Source organism: Mya arenaria, chromosome 15 (genome assembly GCF_026914265.1).
Source record: "Mya arenaria isolate MELC-2E11 chromosome 15, ASM2691426v1".
Classification (NCBI taxonomy): domain Eukaryota; kingdom Metazoa; phylum Mollusca; class Bivalvia; order Myida; family Myidae; genus Mya; species Mya arenaria.
The window spans coordinates 35,833,226-35,846,877 of NC_069136.1; the positions used below are offsets into that span (position 1 = coordinate 35,833,226).

Genomic DNA, 13,652 nt, shown 5'->3' on the forward strand with positions numbered 1-13,652 from the left:
GGTTGTCATGGATATGCGCGCAGATATTCAGATTATGTTAGTAGTGAAATCGGTCTTTAAATAGTTCTGAGGAGAGTGAAGAATTATTTCTTAAAAGGAGTGTGAAAACTTTTTTATGGTGACATTTGAAGCGAGAAATAACTTATAAGCATTCTAAATATTGCAACAAGACAAGGTTTCTATGATGCTACAGACGACAGTCTTCAACAAGGGAGGTAATTACATTGTGATGACCATTAAAAAGGAGTTCCATACGGGCGTTTTATCTCTACCCTAGGGCAAGATGAGAATTTCTAGCATGGTTAAATTTTTGGATCTACTTATCTGAGGTGGAAGAAAAAAAAATTTAAAATTATGAAACATAAAAAGAACTAATGACATTTGGTAAAAGTTCATTACACAATAATACTCGAAATTTTACAGAATCACATTATCCCTCTCACTCAGGTTTTACTTTATTCCTATAAAGTTGTAGGAATTAGGATTATTATTATTAGGACTTGGTATTGTTTCTGGAAATCGTGACATTGTTCTTAACTTTCAAAAAAAAAATTAATAAAATCCTAAGAAAACCTTTTTTAAGCTTGTATAAAAGCAGCAATTTGGAAACAGACATAACTACAAAATATCCGCATAATACACATTTATTTTCTTACTTTGCATTGCATACAATTTAACAAAACATAACATATGGAACGACTATATGCTAACAAAATAACAACCATTTATATACATATTGTTACAAACATTTGTAATAAATAGACTAGGAATGCTACAAAAGCGAACTTTATAATATTAGGTTACAAGATATGGATGTATATAGTTCATGCAATTGTAAACCCAGCCTAAAATCTCAGACTAGTAGGATCTGGGAGTAAGAATATTTAATTGGTCCAAGGTAGAATGAGTAAATGTAGTTTAGTGTAACCCGATAAATAGGTTAAATTAGGTCAACATTTCACATTTTCATGGCACACAATGGGCCAATTGTTAAAAAAATTGTTAAAATAAACAACGCAATTAACAACATCATTGTTAACTTTAAAATGTTAACTATTTGATGAATTGTGCTCATATACTTGAATAAAACAAGTAGAGCTGAAACAGATGTCTCAAATCTTGTTATAAATACTGCAGATAATATAATACAAGTGTATCTATTAAACATTCAGAGCAGTAATGCTTTGAAAGTTAACAACAATTATGTTAACAACATTGTTAACATTAACAAGTTCTGAACAATCGGCCCAATGTCTGCTTAAAAAAAAAGCTCTCTGTGAAAACTTTATAACATCTGTCCTTAGACATTCTAATACAATAGCTACATGTACTACACAGCACTTTTTTTTTTACTTCATATACCCGGTACATGTACATAAAAAGCCAATTACTGTAGAACAGTTTACAGCAAATACCTAAATACATTTCTAAATACGGCGTAAAAAAACACAATAGTTTGTTTCCACTAACATAACCAACCCCATTTTTTCCTCCCAACCCTACAACTTTTTCTTGCTGTAGTGATTATTTTTTTTAAAAATGTGCATTTTTTTAGTGAAAAAGTTAAAATCTGACAACTTTATATTTTATAACTATCTTCAAAAGTGATATACCCTGATATAGGTAGGTTTGGTACAGAATCCCAGTTCTCCCCATTAAAAAAAAGAAAAAAAGAAAAGTTATACCCTCCTACCTACCCCCATTTTTTTTTTTAGATGATTGTGGAAACACAGAAAATTTCTTTTGGCCTTACAGATACAATTATTTACTCCACTATGACCAGATACACCTACTTACAACAGGATACTGTATCACAATACTTATATCAGTATGTGTCATAACACTTAATAATAATGTTGTTTTGAATTACTTAACTATTACAGTAAGCTAGCATTAGTTTGCACTAACAAATTTCTAGCCAGTTTGCCCATGCATGAACCGCTACTTAGAATACAACCTACATTTTCAGCCAATGAAACTGCAGACCATTAAGTAGTAGACTTAATTTAAGTAGTAGACATTAAGAATTTCAACGTTCGCGGGTGTTTCAAGGTCCGCCAATCATCTGATACACAATCCCTGCGTCAGATTTTCCATTGAAAATGTATCAGCCAATGAGGTTGTATTCTAAGTCAGTTACATGAAGATAACATGAAGTGAGTGCTTAATAATTAAGAAGGACTCGTTTGCTACGCTCACTTCGCCCATTCTTAATCATTAAGAATTCACTTCATGTCATCTAACTATTACATAATCCATTCATTAAAATCAATTATTGACTAAACGGAGTTTTGGCGGTTGTTCTTGTCAAAGAGTTTCTATATAATGAAATGATAATTCGTCCAGCGATACCATTGGTGGAAACATAAGCAAACACTAAGTAAGAAGTGATAAAAGCCGCCTTAGCAAAGGACATCGTGCCCTCACAAGCATATCAATGAGTGCGAAATAAAATATGGTGAGATAATATTTCTTTCATGTTAATAATTAAGTCAACCTTACAATTAAATATATTTTACTGCCTGAAACAAAAATACTTGGTCAAAATGACCAACCAACCTTCCGTTTCTAAAACGATAGTATACATGAAAAATAATTATTAAAATGGGAACATAAATACACAAGCAAAAATGCCAAGGCTTTTACAAATAAGTGTTTGTCGAGAAAATTTACAAAGTATTTGATACCCTGCTTTGAAAATAATTGCCACAGTAAGATCAAATATTAAAACAGCTAGAAAATACATGTATTAATGGCTTTTCTTGTTAAAACATTTGAACTAAATAAAATCAGGCAAGCAGACAAGCTAAAAACTATCTGGCTGGACATTTAATGGAGCACAATAAAATAAGGTTGATAAAAAATATAAGCGATACTTTGGCGCTTTTTACAGGTAAGTTTGTGGGCAAGTAGCTATTAATTGAAAAAAAAGCATGTATAAAGGCTTATATATTTTATCTGCGCACAACTGCTGTGCTTTTTTGTTTTGATACTTAAAGCAACTGTGCACCAGATGATCAATTTGCAAGAAAAAAAGAAAATTGTCGAATACTGACATAAACTTGGTATTAATGTGTACAATGCATTGAAACTTACTAACTGAAGTATCACATAGTTTACAATTTATTTAAGTTTAGCAGTTATTTCGTATTTTTCCATTAAAAAAGATTACTGGGTATGTCTACCTAGTAGAATTCATTCCTTATGTGTGATTGGCTAGTCGATGTTATCACGTGATATTACCAAGTTAGGTATATAGCTTAAATATACCACTCGTTCGGAGTAAGCCTTTGTAGCACAGTGGATACAACACTGGACTGCAATTTTGGCGACACAGGTTCGAACCCGGTCTCCGATACATTTTTTTTTTTTATATTTTGGTACTTTTTTTACAATTATGATATCAAAGCGTAACACATTCTATCAAATAATTGTCCTGAGATTCGTTACAGAAAACTTTTTTTGGTGCCAATCCGGTGTACAGTCCCTTTAAAAGTTAAATGTGTGTAACATAATAATGCAGTAAATTATTAAAAAAATATTTTGGCATCAACCTATAACCTTGTGCTCCATAGACCTATGTTGTGCATTTATAATAAATCCTGGTAAAACATCCTCTACCCTGGTTTCTAAAACCTCATTAACTACAAACGTATACTTTCTGAGTACTTTTACAGTAAACAGTATTACATGAACATACTGAACCTGGCTGTTTTGAGTATTAAAGTTCTATTGCTTCCATATTTAAATAAATAGCACTTTTATAGTATTTTATAGGACACTATTTTTCATACACTAGACAATTCACTCTTTTAAACAAACAAGAGCCAATGCTAGTCTAATTTTTTTCAGCCAAAAAGTGACATATCTCAAAAATAATCAAAACCAAAGCTCTGGGCTGGTTTTTAATATTGGTGTTTATTGGATCTAAGAACGATGTAGCTAATCTGATTGCTTGTTATAAATAAATGACCAATACAGTGAATGAAATCAATGATGCATGACCATAAGATTGACTTAAGTTAAATTTTGAATACCACCCCTGGGTACATACTTACTCTATAATGTTACTACCTCTGGCCCCAATATCATGAAAATACTTAAGTCAAATCTCAAACTCAGTCTTAACACATTTTATCCCCTAGCATTAACATTTATTAAAAATCATATATATATGTTTTTTACAGTTTTATAAGCGCATTCTATCATAAAATATGCTGATAAAAGCCTTTGGTCGAATTCCTATGTAAATATATTCTACAGCCAAAAAAGTACTTGAGTACAATTCTGTATTCTTTATAAAATACTCAAGTATAATTTTTGCTCTAGAATAAGTTTTCTTTGAATTATTGACAAAATATGTTTATCAACAGATCCTATGAGAAAATACGTTTTCAAAAAGTATAAAAACTTGCAAGATTTTGAAGTATATTATGCTTTTATCTGGTTAAATGAGTTGAGACTGAGTTTGAGATTTGACTTAAGGTTTTTTGTGATATTGGGGCCAGGTTGCAGGCAACATGTGTACCAAGTTTAATGGCCACGGTTGAATACATACCAACGCTGATGAAAACAACACCAAGGTTAGCACAATACCTCAAGTAATTTATCTCGAAAAATGAGACGAGTTTAAAAATATTCTAATCTACCTGCTGAATGTCTTAGTAATATCTATATTTCTACACCTGTTTACCTAAACATATATTGTACAAAGAAAATAATCATTGAAGATGAAACATGTGGTTTAACATTGATTAAAATGTGAAATTATTATGTGTAATATTCTGTTTAAAACAAGTTTTCAAATGAACCATATTCAATCATAGAAAAATTAAATCCGTTTAAGCCTTTGAACATGATAAAAACAGATAAAAAATATTTTCTTTATTCTGCTTACAAAACTGACCTATAATAATTGAATTATTTACAAAATTTTATGTACCATAATCAGGGATGTGATTGACCTGGCACCTGAAGGGCTGAAACCATTTCGGCCATGGGTTCTTATGGCCCTTTTGATGTCAAAAGCACACTGCCTTAGAAGAAAAACTGGCTTTTTAGAAGCTCTTTTGAGGGTTCTTCTGACTTGAAATTTAATGCACACAGGAATATCAACTCAAACAACCAAAAGCACTCTAGTAACTTTTTTAATCAACTAAAAAAAAAAAAATATATATATATATATATATATTATTTTTTTTTGGGGGTGGGTGGGTCATTGAATCCGCGGATTTCCGCGAATCCGCGGACAAATCACATCCCTGCATAATTCATGACCAAGGTATCACAAAGATAGTGAAATAAACATAGTTTTTACAATGTGAGAGATTCATAGCATACATCAGATATCAAGACAATATTCAATATTGACAATAAACAAAGCAAATCACCTGGTGTAGACAAATAACATACACTGTGAGTATTGCCCAACTTTATTACCCCCACAAGATTAGTACCCCACTTTATTACCCCCACAAGATTAGTACCCAACTTTATTACCCCCACAAGATTAGTACCCCACTTTATTACCCCCACAAGATTAGTACCCCACTTTATTACCCAACTATATCAGAATGCCATTTTATCACCCGTTAGGTACTCATCCCCACTAGATAAGTACCCCACTTTATTACCTAAATACAAATGTAGATCATTGTCCCATTTTATTACCCCATTAGATTATTACTGACTTTTTGCCCCACTTGATTAGTACCCCAATTTATCATCCCTCTTGATTATAACCCTACTTCATTACCCGCACTGAATAAGTACCCCACTTTACTTCCCTGGTAGATTATTTCAATATAAACATAAAAATGCTGTTTTTTTGCATGGAATGAAAAAGAGTTCAACATATGTAATAGAATAAGAAGAGATGTCATGGAAGTGACAAAATTAATACCCTTGAATGCCACCTGGACAAAGGAATGGCAAAACTATCTATTTGAAAAGAGGCCATGAGTCATTGAGGTAATTGTACATCGCATTTCCACTAACCGTATGCTTGACCAAAGTATGTTGTATACTAAAAATCCATTGAGTAATTTAGGAGTTTCTCTGCTGACAAGAAAATGTAACAAAGTTCAAAAACTCTGAAATAGAGATATGATTCTCCTTGTACACTGGAATTCCTCCCATTGTGCTTTACCATTGTATCAGGTTTAATTAAATTTCATCCAGTAGTTCTCAAGTTATGCTCCGGACAAAAGAGAAACAAAGGGCAATAAATCTGTAATTAGCTGAAATCGAGTCAAAGGTCTTGTACATTGTGCTTTATGATTGTATGATGTTTAATAATTAATTCCATCCAGTAGTTTTCAAGTTATGTTTGAGACAAGGAAAAGTTACAAAGGTCTATAACTCTGTAATTGGCTAAAATAGAGTTATGGTTTTTGAACACTGCACTTTCTACTATTATATTCTATCATTGTATGAAGTTAAAATTAATTCCATCCAGAAGTTTTTCTCAAGTTATTCTCTTAACAAGGAAGACTGTGGACCAACCAACCAACCAACCAACCAACCAACCAACCAACCAACCAACCAACCAACCAACAAACCAACCAACAAACCAACCAACCAACCAACCAACCAACCAACCACAGGGAGACTCCAATATACTTCCTTCAAACTTCGTTTGTCGGGAGTATAAATATAACTGGGAGATATACAATAGACCACACACTATGATTATTACCTCACAGAGATTTTCAACAGTGCACCAAGTTGGAGCAATTTCAATAACCAATGCACCAAGTTGGAGAGATTTTTGCATTTTGGAGGGATTTTCAAAAGTGCAGCACTGCTATAAATCTACCACAATGAAATAATGGAATTATTTAGAAGGTTATAATGACATGCATAAATAACAATATAATCTATTTCAAACGTCTACCAGGTTCTGTTTCAAGAATAAAAAGAGTCTGAGACATAAAGCTTACGGTATATAAATAAATTTTAAAGAGATACATGTATGTATGTTTTCTGCAACAGGACTATAGTACTTACTATTTCTTCAAGGCCAAATGAAAATAATGTTGTGGTTACTGTGACATGCTAACAAAAAAACAGGCAAGGAAGGTAGGCAAATATTTTATTTTGGACACTGTTTTATTGCTTATGAAGTGTGTATATCAATTGGATCGTATTGGATACATACAAACATACATACACATTCTGACATTTAAACGTTGTCACTGAGAGAGTAACACAATGCAAGAAAACTTTATCAATTTGTACAAATAATAGATTCACAAAGTTAATATAACAATAATTTTGTTGTTTATTTATTTTATCTCTTTAGCAGAAAAATAATGAAGGTCCTGATTTAAAAATAGGGTCAATCAGGGAACAGTACTAACCATAACCACAATAATGCTTTTATTTGGCCTAATTATCAGTTTTCCACATTCAATGAAATACATGGATAAGACATATTTTCAAAACCAATGTCACAAATGGTACACAACATGATGAACTCAACATCACAACAAAAACAGAGTGTGTATTCAACTTAAATGAGGCACATGGTTTTAAAGTAATTTCAACCAGCAATTCCGCATTTGCATACAAATGCGCTTTAAACAAATTTTGATAAAATCTTTGTTTGTAAAATTTGCTCATCTTTTCATTTCACTAAAACATCAAGTAGGCCATAACAAGATAACTTTTAGGTTATCATCCTGGTTGCCCCAGTTCGAACCTCCACTCTACTAGCAATTTGGCCTTAGACCACAAACTCAAATAAACCTCATTCTTTCATTAAAAGAAAACAACAAATAAAATCTACCAACGCACACCATAATCTCACAATTGGAGTTGAAATCCATAAATTACAATATGTGCTGTAAAAAGTAAAGCTTACAAAAGTTTAGCATACATGTTCAGAATCTTCATTTGCATCTACCAAATTAATGAATGCAGATTTTTATACACCCTCATTTTTATGTAGCAGTACTGCATCCATTATGGCTAAAAAGATATACTGCATCACCCCTCCAATGGAGTATGTATCCATCTTTGAGATGACGCAGAACTGTTTACATCTCAAGGTGCTGCAATATTACGTACATCTTCCAATTTGATTCAGTATTGCATACATCCTGAAGTTGATGCAGTATTGCATACAGGTACATCCTCCAGATGAAGCAGTTTGATAAAGATGTCACAGTATTGAATACATTTTTAATCTGATACAGTATTGCATGCATTCTTAAGCTGATACAGTATTGCAAACATTTTTAATCTGAAGCAGTATTGCATACATGTACACCCTCCAGATGCTGCAATATCCTTCAGATGCCACAGTATTGCAGACGCAGTATTGCATACATGTACATCCTCCAGATGCTGCAATATCCTTCAGATGCCACAGGATTGCAGACGCAGTATTGCAGATGCATTATTGCATACATGTTCATCCTTCAGATGCTGCAATATCCTTCAGATGCCACAGTATTGTAGACACAGTATTTCATACATGTACATCCTCCAGATGCTGCAATATCCTTCAGATGCCACAGTATTGCAGACGCAGTATTGCAGATGCATTATTGCATACATGTTCATCCTTCAGATGCTGCAATATCCTTCAGATGCCACAGTATTGCATACATTCTTAAGATGATGCCGTATTGCATACATGTACATCCTCCAGATGTTGCAATATTTGTCAGATGCCACAGTATTGCAAACATTCTTACGATGATGCTGTATTGCATACATGTACATCCTCAAGATGTTGCAATATTCTACAGATGCCACAGTATTGCATACATTCTTAAGCTGATGCAGTATTGCATACAGGTATATCCTGCAGATGCTACAATATAGCGCACAACCTCCAGAAGCTACACTCTAGATGCCCAGTATTTCGCGATCCCTACTGCAGTCCGTAGACCTCGACAACCTTACAAGTGAAGTCCTCACTCTCGGAGAGGGGCTCGTTGTTGAAGGTGTCACATTTCTCCGAGCGGCAGTGAAGGAGATTCTGGTCAAGAAATATTGCCTCACCATGCCTGAATGAAAAACAGTATGAGATGACTTGATTTGATGTTAAATGAATGCCATCAACAATGACCATATATGCCTGTCTATTATTAATCACAAACTCTGAAGAAATGTCAAACTTATTTTAGAGCAGATTATGGAGCAGATTTTCATCCAATAAAATACATTGCCTTCTCATGCTTGGAACTTGAGAGAAACAAAGAGAGATTACTTGAATATATACTACTCAAAATTTGCTAAAGATCATCTACAGCTTATACTAACATGTCTCATAGAAAACCAATGTTTCCGATGTCATGGACTGGCCAGACTGTTACATGGCTAATATAAGGCTATTTCGAAACAAAGAATAACCAGCTTTTTAACATTCACTTAAATGTGTTAATCACTTAATAATATCAAGGGCAATAACACAATAATGATTAACAAGAGTTATGAAACAATGTTTAGATTTATTTTCAGTCATGTTTATTTCTAACAATTGATTATAAAAAAGATAGTAAAGATAATAAACTTTACGCGTTTGTGGGGTCTATTTTATTCATAACAAATGATTATTAAAATTCAATGGTTTCTTCTCCTTCTTATGTGGTAAGATATTTTTTTGGTTTTAATGTCTTGACACCATAACAGCCATTCCCCCTTTGCATGTAATTGGCCTGTCCTATTAAAAACTGTACAAAGTTGTAAAATACCTTCTCCTATGGTGAAAATGGATCTGCACCATAACACTTTAAAGCAGTTACCTACCCTCCCTCAATGGTCAAAATGAACCTGATCTACAACACAGGCATACAAACTTAGGTCAACTTGGACCTGTCCAATAAATCTAACGAACAGTCACCTACCCTCCCCCTATGGTGAGAATGGACCTATTCTACAACACAGTCACATACCCTTCGGTCAACGTGGACCTGTCCAATAAATCAAACAGTGACTTACTCTCCCCCTACAGTGAGAATGGACCTGTTATTCAACACAGGCACACAACCTTCAGTCAACTTGGACCAGTCCAACAAATCTAACAAACAGTGACCTACCCTCCCCCTATGGTGAGAATGGACCTGTCTCCGGCCTGGAACATGTTGGCTGTGTTTGGAATGTCCTCTCCCGTCAGGCCAACCCAGTCGTACTTCTTCTTCTCAGGGAAGAGTGTGAAGATGAACGTCTCCCCCGTCCCGAAGTACGACAACAGCTGGCTCTTCTGGCGCCGGTCGGACCACTTCATGGAGCAGAAGGCACCAAATATCTGTAAAAGACCAAGATATTAATGATATTGGTGGTACGAATATTGTCAGATATATAATACATAAATGTATTAGGGATGGCAACAAGTACCCAAGTACTCGAGTATTCGATAAATGGTGTGAGTACATGAGTACTAATTCACTACTCGAATATTCTGGCTCATTGGCAATAGGAAAATGTATGGTCCCTCTTATCCCCACTATGTACTAAATTGACCAATTGACCCTAACAAATTAAATGACAGTTGTTGCGATTTAAACAAACTGTCAACAAAGAGCTCTAATTAGCAACAGCACTGATGGCAATTAGCAAAATTTTGATAGCGGTACACCTCCTTCACAATTAAATTGTTTAGCAATTAAAGAGTTTTTACCAATGCACGTTGACGAGCGAATTAGGAACGACTGTTACCAGCATTGACTCGTTAATAGGCATATTTTTGAATTGATCATCACAATTAATTGGTGGATATCTTAAATAAGGAATTTTGAATATGAACAAGGTTTTAAAAAATTTATAGCATGAAGAACTGTCATTCTGAAATAATATTTTATTGAGTAAACAACTTAACATACATTTCAATTAATTATGCAGTTCGCACGAAGTCCACAGCATGGTATTACCTTAACCAAGCTTTGTATTTTAAAGTTACATGTATGCTATGAAATTTTGTTTATTATAATTTTGTATTTTGTTCATCATTGAGTGTAGCTCATTTGCTACTTTTATGACGTGATAATTGTTTGACATATATATTGTTTACTTCTTCACATGTGCTAAACTGTAGCGTCACATACTTATGTATAGAATAAATGAATAAGGACAAATTAAAAAAAATAAAACATTTATTTTTCTGTAGATGGAAATGGCCAATAGATTGACTACACAAGCGCATGGTACATGATCGTGACTTTCATGAACTTGTATAACCCAAAACAAAAAAAAAAGTTTTCCGAGAAATCGAGTACCCGAGTACTAGATTGGAAGATTGTCCGAGAACTCAAGTACCAATTTTACTACACGCTGCTATTTCTAAAATATATCTTAAATATATCAAATGGATATATAAGGTAAACAAGGAAAGGTTCTTAATGAGAGTATACATGCGTCACGGCAATAATTACTGTACGATCATGGAACTCAGAAATGTCAAAGAATCACATTGAAATGAATGCTGACCAAGACAAATATATCCTATTACAGGGAAATACGTCAAACATACAGTGAAAATATAGATGTGATTAATTAATATTTGTCGTAAAACACCTGTTCTCAGAATTGAAGCAAGTGTTATTAGCCATGAAAAGAGATGTTAGCAGACTAGGAATATATTTATACTACATAATAAATCAGACATGTCCATGTAACAATAGGCTTTGTCTCAGCTAGCATACTGTCTACAAAGACAAACTAAATATATTACCAGTATCCATACAACATAATTATATAACTGTACATAATGTAGTTTTTATTTTCAAACTTGAGTGTCAATACGCGTTTAAGAAACTCGCTGTCATTTTCAGCAAAGTTTAGTGTTGGTATATTTATCTGTACTCATAACAGTGTGTGTATACCATGTGATGAATTGCGTCACAAATGCTATGGCGAAAGGCAATATTATGCTTTGAATGAAGACTTAAAACAATGATAACTTTACTATTTCTTCATTATTTTAGATGAAACAAAGCGCAGTCTACGCCGCTTACGGAGCCCCGCCTTCGGTCTTTACCAGAGATTGATTGAGAGTTTAGTTTCTTAAAACACTTTGACAAACCTTTTCACAATACGGCCGTCTGACGGAGCACTGTCAAAACATTATTTTGGAAACAGGTTTGTCAAGTGTTGATGAAACTATAGTCACCTTATCAAACTTCATTTATAAAACATAGATAGGGCTTTTTAAGCGGCATAGACTGCCCTTTGTTTCATTTAAAATGGTCTTGTAAAAGAAAAGAAATATTTGATTTATGTCTTCATTTTTTACAAAAAGCTGCCTTCCGACGTAGCATATATGACGTAATTTATCACGTGGTATACACACACACTGTATAACGTGACTTTCACATTCCAAGTATACATACTACATAGCTTCCCAGAAGAGTGGACATTGCAAGGAGGCAGAATACTCCTGTGATTTAACATTGATAAATTTTAAACAAGTATGGAATGAACTTCAAATGCATGTAACTGGTGCATGCTCCCATGTAATGTTGGACTCAAGACTGTCAGGAAAACACCATGTTGATATCCCATTCTCAACTTATGTTGTGATTGTGTTTATCGAAGAAGTAAGACCCCATTCCCATTCTCAACTTATGTTGTGATTGTGTTTATTGAAGAAGTAAGACCCCATTCCAAATACTTACACAGATTACAAAAATCCTAAATGTGAAGGAAAAAAAACGAAATTGCTGTTTTGGATAATATTTTTTTATTATTACATTAAACAATTGACCCTAAACCTGCAACAGTATGGGAGAGTTTCTATTTCATTAACAAAGGCTTTTATCATATGATTTATCACCTTTGCTGTCATTTTTTAAAAGAGTTCTTTTTCTTTTCAAGGCAAAATTGTAATTCCCAATTATTGTCAAAATGACACCATGATGATGATGATGTTGATGATGATGATGATGATGATGATGATGATGATGATGATGATGATGATGATGATGATGATCATGATGATGATCATGATGATGATCATGATGCTTGTGTACACATTAAGGGAGTTTGCCTAGGTTTAAGTGAAGTGGTTGAATCTGCAGCCAAGGAATGTGTACAAATAAAGTGAGTCTGTCAAGGTTTAAGACAGTTGTTTGAACATGCAGCAAAATATTGAGTACACATTAAGTGAGTCTACATAGGTTCAAGAGGTGTTCGAAGCTGCAGCTGAAGTTAGTGTACTCATAAAATGAGTCTTACGACAACCATGAACAAGGATGTCAACAACGATGGTGGTCGTGGTGGTGATAATTACAATAACAATTGACCGAATTCTCACCTCATCCTTAGTGGTTTTGATGACAATAATGGTTGGTTGGTAGTTCTCCACACGCTGGTACAAGGTGACCAGACTGGTTCCATGTTCCTCAGTGGTAAAGAGCAGTTCGGGCTGGCAGACTGCATATCTCGTAGGCAGCCACGTCCAAACAGCGTACAACTGAAAACAAGAGATATATAATTATATATATATATATATGAAAATATACAAATATATCTTTTTGTATACTTCAGATGTGGTTGCCTAATGGTTAAAATATTAAACTCTGGATCAGATAGTTCCTTGACTCAGAGATGTGATGATCTGGCAGCTGAAGGGCTGAAACCATTCTGACGATTGGTATGGGCGGTGCTCAAGGCCTCCAATGGGAGTCAAAGAAGGTGAAGAAACC

General features: G+C 33.9%; 1 protein-coding gene across 1 annotated transcript in view; it reads right to left on the bottom strand.

Moving 5' to 3' along the window:
• Positions 1–628: 628 nt before the first annotated feature.
• Positions 629–13,652, bottom strand: part of LOC128219810 (GTPase-activating protein skywalker-like) — a 37,075-nt gene continuing 24,051 nt past the window's right edge. The window contains exons 8-10 of the mRNA XM_052927849.1: positions 13,262–13,420; positions 10,050–10,258; positions 629–9,017 (exon numbers count right to left, since the gene is read on the bottom strand). Of these exons, the coding sequence (XP_052783809.1) occupies positions 8,882–9,017; positions 10,050–10,258; positions 13,262–13,420 (504 nt within the window). The 3' untranslated portion in view covers positions 629–8,881. The remainder of the gene's footprint in view (positions 9,018–10,049; positions 10,259–13,261; positions 13,421–13,652) is intronic.